The 11,497-nt window shown below is 45.2% G+C and overlaps 1 protein-coding gene across 1 annotated transcript in view; it reads right to left on the reverse strand.

Moving 5' to 3' along the window:
* gna12a (guanine nucleotide binding protein (G protein) alpha 12a) overlaps positions 1–11,497 on the reverse strand; it is a 32,276-nt gene continuing 20,779 nt past the window's right edge. The window contains exons 3-6 of the mRNA XM_090194941.1: positions 4,502–4,552; positions 3,371–3,571; positions 2,975–3,181; positions 1–323 (exon numbers count right to left, since the gene is read on the reverse strand). Of these exons, the coding sequence (XP_090051067.1) occupies positions 162–323; positions 2,975–3,181; positions 3,371–3,571; positions 4,502–4,552 (621 nt within the window). The 3' untranslated portion in view covers positions 1–161. The remainder of the gene's footprint in view (positions 324–2,974; positions 3,182–3,370; positions 3,572–4,501; positions 4,553–11,497) is intronic.

The following is an 11,497-nucleotide window of genomic DNA, read 5'->3' on the forward strand; positions in this document are numbered from 1 at the left end:
TGTGTGTGTGTGTGTGTGTGTGTATATAATGTGTGTGTGTGTGTGTGTATATAATGTGTGTGTGTGTATATAATGTGTGTGTGTATATAATGTGTGTGTGTGTGTGTGTGTGTGTATATAATGTGTGTGTATATAATGTGTGTGTGTATATAATGTGTGCATCACTGCAGCATTATGTCTTTGAGGTTCTCTTGCAGTATGGTGTCTTTAACAGCGTGGAACACAAAGCGGATGTTCTCCGTGTCGATCGCCGTGGTAAAGTGATGAAACAGAGGTTTCCCACGGTTACGCCGCTTACGACTGAACGACTGCACCAGGAACGCCTGCAGAGAGAGACAGAGAAGAGGTTTGAGAGTTTGTGTGTTTACCTGGTCAGGTGTGTTTGTGTGTGTACCTGGTCAGGTGTGATTGTGTGTACCTGGTCAGGTGTGTTTGTGTGTTTACCTGGTCAGGTGTGTTTGTGTGTTTACCTGGTCAGGTGTGTTTGTGTGTGTACCTGGTCAGGTGTGATTGTGTGTACCTGGTCAGGTGTGTTTGTGTGTTTACCTGGTCAGGTGTGTTTGTGTGTGTACCTGTTCAGGTGTGTTTGTGTGTGTACCTGGTCAGGTGTGTTTGTGTGTTTACCTGGGCAGGTGTGTTTGTGTGTTTACCTGGGCAGGTGTGTTTGTGTGTTTACCTGGGCAGGTGTGTTTGTGTGTGTACCTGGTCAGGTGTGTTTGTGTGTGTACCTGGTCAGGTGTGTTTGTGTGTTTACCTGGTCAGGTGTGTTTGTGTGTTTACCTGGGCAGGTGTGTTTGTGTGTGTACCTGGTCAGGTGTGTTTGTGTGTGTACCTGGTCAGGTGTGTTTGTGTGTGTACCTGGTCAGGTGTGTTTGTGTGTTTACCTGGGCAGGTGTGTTTGTGTGTGTACCTGGTCAGGTGTGTTTGTGTGTTTACCTGGTCAGGTGTGATTGTGTGTGTACCTGGTCAGGTGTGTTTGTGTGTGTACCTGGTCAGGTGTGATTGTGTGTACCTGGTCAGGTGTGTTTGTGTGTTTACCTGGTCAGGTGTGTTTGTGTGTGTACCTGGTCAGGTGTGTTTGTGTGTGTACCTGGTCAGGTGTGTTTGTGTGTTTACCTTTGCAGGTGTGTTTGTGTGTTTACCTGGTCAGGTGTGTTTGTGTGTTTACCTGGGCAGGTGTGTTTGTGTGTGTACCTGGTCAGATGTGTTTGTGTGTTTACCTGGTCAGGTGTGTTTGTGTGTGTACCTGGTCAGGTGTGTTTGTGTGTTTACCTGGGCAGGTGTGTTTGTGTGTTTACCTGGTCAGGTGTGTTTGTGTGTTTACCTGGGCAGGTGTGTTTGTGTGTGTACCTGGTCAGGTGTGTTTGTGTGTTTACCTGGGCAGGTGTGTTTGTGTGTTTACCTGGTCAGGTGTGATTGTGTGTTTACCTGGGCAGGTGTGTTTGTGTGTTTACCTGGTCAGGTGTGTTTGTGTGTGTACCTGGTCAGGTGTGTTTGTGTGTTTACCTGGTCAGGTGTGTTTGTGTGTTTACCTGGTCAGGTGTGTTTGTGTGTGTACCTGGTCAGGTGTGTTTGTGTGTGTACCTGGTCAGGTGTGTTTGTGTGTTTACCTGGGCAGGTGTGTTTGTGTGTTTACCTGGTCAGGTGTGTTTGTGTGTTTACCTGGGCAGGTGTGTTTGTGTGTGTACCTGGTCAGGTGTGTTTGTGTGTGTACCTGGTCAGGTGTGTTTGTGTGTTTACCTGGTCAGGTGTGTTTGTGTGTTTACCTGGGCAGGTGTGTTTGTGTGTTTACCTGGTCAGGTGTGTTTGTGTGTGTACCTGGTCAGGTGTGTTTGTGTGTTTACCTGGGCAGGTGTGTTTGTGTGTTTACCTGGGCAGGTGTGTTTGTGTGTTTACCTGGTCAGGTGTGTTTGTGTGTGTACCTGGTCAGGTGTGTTTGTGTGTTTACCTGGGCAGGTGTGTTTGTGTGTGTACCTGGGCAGGTGTGTTTGTGTGTGTACCTGGGCAGGTGTGTTTGTGTGTTTACCTGGGCAGGTGTGTTTGTGTGTTTACCTGGTCAGGTGTGTTTGTGTGTTTACCTGGGCAGGTGTGTTTGTGTGTTTACCTGGGCAGGTGTGTTTGTGTGTTTACCTGGGCAGGTGTGTTTGTGTGTTTACCTGGTCAGGTGTGTTTGTGTGTTTACCTGGGCAGGTGTGTTTGTGTGTTTACTTGGGCAGGTGTGTTTGTGTGTTTACCTGGGCAGGTGTGTTTGTGTGTGTACCTGGTCAGGTGTGTTTGTGTGTTTACCTGGGCAGGTGTGTTTGTGTACCTGGTCAGGTGTGTTTACCTGTAGGTCCAGTGTGTTAGAATCTACCTGTAGGTCCTGTGTGTTAGAATCTACCTGTAGGTCCTGTGTGTTAGATTCTACCTGTAGGTCCTGTGTGTTAGATCCTACCTGTAGGTCCTGTGTGTTAGATCCTACCTATAGGTCCTGTGTGTTAGATCCTACCTGTAGGTCCTGTGTGTTAGATCCTACCTATAGGTCCTGTGTGTTAGATCCTACCTGTAGGTCCTGTGTGTTAGATCCTACCTGTAGGTCCTGTGTGTTAGATTCTACCTGTAGGTCCTGTGTGTTAGATCCTACCTGTAGACCCTGTGTGTTAGATCCTACCTATAGGTCCTGTGTGTTAGATCCTACCGGTAGACCCTGTGTGTTAGATCCTACCTGTAGGTCCTGTGTGTTAGATCCTACCTATAGGTCCTGTGTGTTACATCCTACCTGTAGGTCCTGTGTGTTAGATCCTACCTATAGGTCCTGTGTGTTAGATCCTACCGGTAGACCCTGTGTGTTAGATCCTACCTGTAGGTCCTGTGTGTTAGATCTTAGCTGTAGGTCCTGTGTGTTAGATCCTACCTGTAGACCCTGTGTGTTAGATCCTACCTGTAGGTCCTGTGTGTTTGATCCTACCTGTAGGTCCTGTGTGTTAAATCCTACCTGTACATCCTCCAGCCTGCGAGGGTCTCCCCTGTATTCTGGGAAGTTTTTAGTGATGTCAGACTGGCCTAGCTTCTCCACCAGCAGGTCAGTCTTGTTGAGGAAGAGGATGATGGACACGTTGAGGAAGAGCTTGTTGTTCACGATCGTCTCAAAGATGTTCATGCTCTCTACCAGCCGATTGGTCCTCCGGTCCTCCATCAGAACCTATGGGAGAGGAGGTGAGAAATGTCTCCCTTCCGGCTGACTCTAAAACTGAAGATGTGATTTCACCCCCAAAACCTCCCAGCTACATCTGCACCTCATATACTCAGGTCTGGTGGTTGGGTGTACCTGGTCATACGTCTGTCTGTCTGTCTGTCTGTCTGTCTGTCTGTCTGTCTGTCTGTAGCCTACCTGGTCGTACTCGGATGATGACACCATGAACAGTATAGATGTGATTCCGTCGAAGCACTGAAACCATTTCTGTCTCTGTGACCTCTGACCCCCCACATCAACCATCTTAAACGGAATCTTCTTTATGATAAAGTCGTGTTCTACGATTCCTTTAGTCGCCTTCCGTGCAAACAGAATGTCCTGCCGACTAGGGATATAGTTCTGGAGAGAGGAGGAGAGAGGGATGGAAGGATGGAGGAGAGAGGGGAGGAGTAGAGAAGAGCAGAGAGGAGGAGAGAGGGATGGAAGGATGGAGGAGAGAGGGGAGGAGTAGAGAGGAGCAGAGAGGAGGAGAGAGGGAAGGATGAAGGAGAGAGGGGAGGAGTAGAGAGGAGGAGAGAGGGATGGAAGGATGGAGGAGAGAGGAGGAGAAAGGGATGGAAGGATGGAGGAGAGAGGGGAGGAGAGAGGGATGGAAGGATGGAGGAAAGAGGAGGAGAAAGGGATGGAAGGATGGAGGAGAGAGGGGAGCAGAGATGAGTAGAGAAGAGGAGAGAGGGATGGAAGGATGGAGGAGAGAGGGATGGGAGGATGGAGGAGAGAGGAGAGAGGGATGGAGGAGAGAGGAGGAGAGAGGGATGGAAGGATGGAGGAGAGAGGAGAGAGAGGGATGGAAGGATGTAGCAGAGAGGAGGAGAGAGGGATGGAAGGATGGAGGAGAGAGGAGAGAGAGGGATAGAAGGATGGAGGAGAGAGGGATGGAAGGATGGAGGAGAGAGGAGGAGAGAGGGATGGAAGGATGGAGGTGAGAGGAGGAGAGAGGGATGGAGGAGAGAGGAGGAGAGAGGAGGAGAGAGGGATGGAAGGATGGAGGAGAGAGGAGGAGAGAGGGATGGAAGGATGGAGGAGAGAGGAGGAGAGAGGGATAGAAGGATGGAGGAGAGAGGAGAGAGAGGAGAACAGTAATATTATCATGCTCTTTGATTGTTTTGGGTTGTCATTTATGAACAGTATTTATGTACAACAACAGTATTCAACAATTTTGTAATTACATAGTCAGTAATACTATCAGATGATGGGGGGGGGGGGGGGGGTGTGGCATTAGAGGTTCTGACATCAAAGGTTAAAGGTAAAGAAGCTCCGCCCACTCACCGGCTGGCCAATCCGGTCCAGGTTATCCAGGAAGTATTTCACCGACTCACTCTGTGAACAGGAAGAACAGTCGTGTTGACTTAATGAAACGTTTTATTCCATTGTTTCCATTGGACACAACATGCTGAAAGCTCAAGCACAAGTTTCTGAAAGTATTTGCTATATAATTCAACCACACACAACAACAAACACTCTTCCCACTGAGCAAAGACGTCAATTCAACGTCTATTCCACGTTGGTTCAATGTAATTTCATTGAAATGACGTGAAAACGACGTTGATTCAACCAGTGTGTGTCCAGTGCGAAACGACGTTGATTCAAATTAGTGTGTTTCCAGTGCGAAACGACGTTGATTCAACCAGTGTGTGTCCAGTGGGAAACGACGTTGATTCAACCAGTGTGTGTCCAGTGGGAAACGACGTTGATTCAACCAGTGTGTTTCCAGTGCGAAACAACGTTGATTCAACCAGTGTGTGTCCAGTGCGAAACGACGTTGACACCGAGGCTTCTAGAATGCTCTACAATGTTCAAACAAACAAAACTGATCATTAAACTCAACCCTGACACAGACAGAGAGGAGGGAGAAAGAGGGAGGGAGGGAGGGACAGAAAGAGAGAGAGAGAGAGAGGGACAGAGGGGGAGAGAAAGGGAGAAAGAGGGAGTAAGAAAGAGAGCAATGTTTTCTGATAAAAGTGTGTTGACCCTGTGTTCTGCCTCTAAGAGGGGAACAACACTAAACAGACCCAGGATCAGCTTCTGAACGCGTTCCAGGGGCTCTATGAAGCAATCTCCCAATGCCTCTGAAGGGAACAACACTAAAACAGACCCAGGATCAGCTTCTTAATGCGTTCCAGGGGCTCTATGAAGCAATCTCCCAATGCCTCTGAAGGGAACAACACTAAAACAGACCCAGGATCAGCTTCTTAATGCGTTCCAGGGGCTCTATGAAGCAATCTCCCAATATCTCTGAAGGGAACAACACCTAAACAGACCCAGGATCAGCTTCTTAATGCGTTCCAGGGGCTCTATGAAGCAATCTCCCAATGCCTCTGAAGGGAACAACACCTAAACAGACCCAGGATCAGCTTCTGAACGCGTTCCAGGGGCTCTATGAAGCAATCTCCCAATGCCTCTGAAGGGAACAACACCTAAACAGACCCAGGATCAGCTTCTTAATGCGTTCCAGGGGCTCTATGAAGCAATCTCCCAATGCCTCTGAAGGGAACAACACTAAAACAGACCCAGGATCAGCTTCTTAATGCGTTCAGCAGACACTTTTATCCAAAGTCATTGGTCCATTTTATGAATAGGTGTCCCCAGGCTGTATCAAACCCACGACCTTTGGTCTTACATGCACCACACCGACTGAGCCAAACAGGATGTTTAACGTTATTTAGTATGATAGTTCAGTCTGGTAGATTACAACCTCGCTCACATCCACCACCCCAGGAAACAGCTGTGTGTGTGAAAACAGAGAGAAGGATTAACCAGACAGAGAGACAGCAACCCCCCCTTTCCCCTCCCTTCCCCACACACAGAAAACTAGCCCTCGTTCCAAAACTATTCCTCTTTTCAAAACTAGCCCTCGTTCCAAAACTATTCCTCGTTCCAAAACTATTCCTCTTTCCAAAACTAGCCCTCGTTCCAAAACTATTCCTCTTTTCAAAACTAGCCCTCGTTCCAAAACTATTCCTCGTTCCAAAACTATTCCTCTTTCCAAAACTAGCCCTCGTTCCAAAACTATTCCTTGTTCCAAAACTAGCCCTCGTTCCAAAACTAGCCCTCGTTCCAAAACTATGCCTCTTTCCAAAACTATTCCTCTTTCCAAAACTATTCCTCTTTCCAAAACTATTCCTCTTTCCAAAACTATTCCTCTTTCCAAAACTATTCCTCTTTTCTAAACTATTCCTCTTTTCTAAACTATTCCTCTTTTCTAAACTATTCCTCTTTTCTAAACTATTCCTCTTTTCTAAACTATTCCTCTTTCCAAAACTATTCCTCTTTTCTAAACTATTCCTCTTTCCAAAACTATTCCTCTTTCCAAAACTATTCCTCTTTCCAAAACTATTCCTCTTTTCTAAACTATTCCTCTTTCCAAAACTATTCCTCTTTCCAAAACTATTCCTCTTTCCAAAACTATTCCTCTTTTCTAAACTATTCCTCTTTTCTAAACTATTCCTCTTTTCTAAACTATTCCTCTTTCCAAAACTATTCCTCTTTTCTAAACTATTCCTCTTTTCTAAACTATTCCTCTTTTCTAAACTATTCCTCTTTTCTAAACTATTCCTCTTTTCTAAACTATTCCTCTTTTCTAAACTATTCCTCTTTCCAAAACTATTCCTCTTTCCAAAACTATTCCTCTTTTCTAAACTATTCCTCTTTCCAAAACTATTCCTCTTTCCAAAACTATTCCTCTTTCCAAAACTATTCCTCTTTTCTAAACTATTCCTCTTTTCTAAACTATTCCTCTTTCCAAAACTATTCCTCTTTCCAAAACTATTCCTCTTTCCAAAACTATTCCTCTTTTCTAAACTATTCCTCTTTTCTAAACTATTCCTCTTTCCAAAACTATTCCTCTTTCCAAAACTATTCCTCGTTCCAAAACTATTCCTCTTTTCTAAACTATTCCTCTTTTCTAAAACTATTCCTCTTTTCTAAACTATTCCTCTTTCCAAAACTATTCCTCTTTCCAATGTTCTTCTTTCAATCCGTCTTTCATTTAGCTGATGGGCTCTGGTCTGGTCTTATTGTAAATGTCAGTTTTTCTTCTTCTCCAAATGAGATTCCAACTTGTCTTATAAATGAATAATAATTTGTCACAGAGTCGTGTTCTAAAACGGACCCCATTGGACGAACGGTCGTGAACCGTTATGTTGCCGTGCCAAACAGGAAACGCAACCCCCATGACCCAAAGGCTGACCTGTGATGTCACCGCCACAGGAAACAAAGTCCGCCAACGTAAGAGGGGAGGGGCCAGGAGTGGGGGAGAGGGGGAATTCCCAGCGTTGAGGAGATTAACACAGACTACATACGCAGGCAGACAGACACACACACACTACACTCTAGTCTCACTTTGCCATACCACCGTTGTTGACTAGATGTTACATTTCTAGCTACAGTAGGCCACTTTATAGGCTAACTCCACTGAGCTGCTATCTAGCTAGCTGGCTACAGTAGGCCACTTTGTAGACTCCACTGAGCTGCTAACTAGCTAGCTGGCTACAGTAGGCCACTTTGTAGGCTAACTCCACTGAGCTGCTATCTAGCTAGCTGGCTACAGTAGGCATCTTTGTAGACTCCACTGAGCTGCTAACTAGTGTTGTAATAACATATTAAAACATGTAATGACGCATTCACTGACTGTTGTTAAACACACTGATAACCCATGGATATACACTGCTCAAAACCCTTTGGGATGGGCTACAAAGACAAAGAACTCTGTCAAGAACCAATGGGATACTGACAACAGGCTGGAGAGGACTGTCTATCACCTACGAACAACCAACCAGGAGCCAGGACTACTAGAATCTACCTACGTCATTTCAATGTATAAATGTACTGCCCAAATATGTGTTATGCCCTCTTTTTCCGAAAGCTCCCTAAGAGTGGACGATAGGAGCCGTGCTGCACGTTTGCCAGATATTACTATGCTTGATTAAAAGGCCTCGAATATACCGTATCCGCCTTGTCCAGAGTCTCATCTTGGTCTTGTTTCTCCAATAACTAATCATTGACACTAGCTAGCTGGCTACAGTAGGCCACTTTGTAGACTCCACTGAGCTGCTAACTAGCTAGCTACAGTAGGTCACTTTGTAGGCTAACTCCACTGAGCTGCTAACTATCTAGCTGGCTACAGTAGGCATCTTTGTAGACTCCACTGAGCTGCTAACTAGCTAGCTGGCTACAGTAGGCCACTTCGTAGGCTAATTCCACTGAGCTGCTAACTAGCTAGCTACAGTAGGTCACTTTGTAGGCTAACTCCACTGAGCTGCTAACTATCTAGCTGGCTACAGTAGGCATCTTTGTAGACTCCACTGAGCTGCTAACTAGCTAGCTGGCTACAGTAGGCCACTTTGTAGACTCCACTGAGCTGCTAACTAGCTAGCTACAGTAGGTCACTTTGTAGGCTAACTCCACTGAGCTGCTAACTATCTAGCTGGCTACAGTAGGCATCTTTGTAGACTCCACTGAGCTGCTAGCTAGCTAGCTACAGTAGGCCACTTCGTAGGCTTACTCCACTGAGCCGCTAACTAGCGAGCTAGCTAACTTTACACACTGTTTAGCTAAGTGAATTAAATGTAATCAGCTAGCTAACTTCCTATTGGCTAGCTATCTTGATGTAATCATTGTAAAATTAAAAATAGTCTCCAAATGTATTTTCTAGATAACGGCCATGGAAGAGGGTGACATTGCCGCTTCAGCTGTCAGTAACGGGAGAATGGTAGGCCACTGGACAGGTCATTATGAACAGATTCTCCAGTCCCTAGAGGGTTAAACTACGAGGACAGAGAGATAATGGCAACATACTATTCAGTGCCGTCTCATTGGAGTATAATGAAGCCTGTTTCTTTGTGATGTAATCTGTCCTCGGCTATGGAATGCTGTGAAAGAAAGCCCGTTGGCAGATGAAGAGAGAGGTCCCGATGAACGTCCCAAGAGACGAAGGGTATATCCTATGTGCCCTGGGTTATATGTGTTGGCCCACCTATGTTTAACAGAATGCTGTATACAGTTATACAGTTAAACATCCCACACAGTGTATTAACCTGGTTACAACGGGAGCTGCTGGCTGTGCAGGGTTCTGTTCCAGCCCAGCAATAACACACCCGATTACCAACTCATCATCACATCTAAAGAGTTGATCATCAAGAGTGCTATTTTCTGGGCTGGAATCGAAGTCTGCTCAGCCAGTAGATCAGTGGAGCAGGGTTGGCCATCTCTGGAATAGAAGTCTACTCAGCCAGTAGATCAGTGGAGCAGGGTTGGCCACCTCTGGAATAGAAGTCTACTCAGCCAGTAGATCAGTGGAGCAGGGTTGGCCACCTCTGGAATAGAAGTCTGCTCAGTGACCAGACCAAATTCAGATAGAAATGTAAGTTATAGATCTGTCATTTCTCATGAAAAGCAAGTCTAATAAGCAGTAGATATGTTCTATGTGCTCTATTTCTATGCTTCCCGGTCTACATTATAGTTGCTTGTTTTTGGTCACATAAAAACTGAAATTAGGAAAACTATTAAGAGTTTTAACAACCAGGAAATGTTGTTTAAAAATTGTTTAGTTCAAATCCAACCCTTGTAATTTAGGTACAATATGACAGTAAGGAGACGACAGTTAGTTAGGCTACAGGAGATAAGCATTACAGGTAGCATTTCTATGTTATTTCGTTCATTTTTAGCAATGTTGCTAACAAAATGACTGCAGTAGTTCCCATAGACATGGTTGCTCTATGTGTCACCGACCCTGTATAAGCTAGCGACTGGGCTAACACAGCTATCCATTTAGGTCAATAATATGCTGTTGTTATTATCTTTTTGGTTTGGCTTTATAATCCTGAGAGACATTGAACTAGCTAGTAGCTAGCTAGTTAGTTATAGTAGATCATAGCTAGCTAGTTAGTTATAGTATCTAGCTAGTTAGTTATAGTAGCTAGTAGCTAGCTAGTTAGTTATACCTAGGTAGCTCACGAGGTTAGCTGACTTTTCTCCCCAAAAAAATCGTAGCGACTTGTCCCGCATGCTAGCCTTTACAGCCAAATATCACGTTAGAAACGTCCAAATATAAATATTGATATGGCCAATGTTGTATATCATTTCTACATGCTAGCCTTTACAGCCAAATATCACGTTAGAAACGTCCAAATATAAATATTGATATGGCCAATGTTGTATATCATTTCTTCCTTCTTACTGCAGCTTGACAGCTTTAGCTCATCTGGACAAAACGTTATAAAATGTTTTGTAACCAGTGGTTGTTTTGTTGATATTTTTTGGGCATAAATCTGATGAGCTCCTCCCAAGCAAGGCACCGGGTTCCTTCCTGATTTCTGCCATGGAACATCCCCACACTTCCCATTTTAGGGAAGCCTGGTTCGCGACGAGGCGACCTACACCCATACCACACACACATGCTGCTGACTAGACCTACAGTGGTGTGACAAATAGCAGTACGCATCACTACTGATACAGAGAGAGAGAGAGAGTGAGAGAGAGGGAGGGAGAGAGAGAGAGAGAGAGAGATGGGGAGAGAGAGAAAGAGACAAAAGAGTATTTTTTTCTCTGAAGTTACCATTTCAAAACTAAAATAACTTTATTAGTCAACGGTGAAAATGCTGACAGAGGGTTTTAAAGACTGAGTAAGCAGATGGACTGAGGTTTCCTCTCTATTTCAGGAAGACAGGAAGAGAGGGGGAGGGGGAGAGAGGGAGGGAGGGGGAGAGAGAGGGGATGAGAGATAGAGAGATGGCATGTTTTTTTTGTATATAATTTATGAACCAAGTTAATAAAACATGTAACATTGGGGGGAACTGAGGAAAAACCAATGACTAAAGCCTGTCACAGCAGATGCATTACAGCTGACCAATCAAAACAGGTTTCTGGTGGGTTAAACCAATCAATGGATAGAACTGGTGTAGTTGTGGTGTGAGTGAGTAAGGCAGCTGGAATGGAACTCCATTCACAGTTTGTATTGGTCAGATTAGAGGCTTTACTACTAGATGAGGTCTGAATAGACTGTGGCCCCTCCCTCTCACACACACTCTCTCTCTCTCTCTCTCTCTCTCTCTCTCTCTCTCTCTCTCTCTCTCTCTCTCTCTCTCTCCCTCTCACACACTCTCTCTCTCTCCCTCTCACACACTCTCTCTCTCTCTCTCTCTCTCTCTCTCTCTCTCGCTCTCTCCTGGTTGCTATGGGACCCCGGTGGTTGTTTTGAGAGCTTTTGGATTCGACGTTGCTCATGACTATCACACACACTAGGGCTGTCCCCGACTAAAAAAAAAC

Source organism: Oncorhynchus mykiss, chromosome 13 (genome assembly GCF_057628025.1).
Source record: "Oncorhynchus mykiss isolate SJ-2025 chromosome 13, ASM5762802v1, whole genome shotgun sequence".
NCBI lineage: Eukaryota > Metazoa > Chordata > Actinopteri > Salmoniformes > Salmonidae > Oncorhynchus > Oncorhynchus mykiss.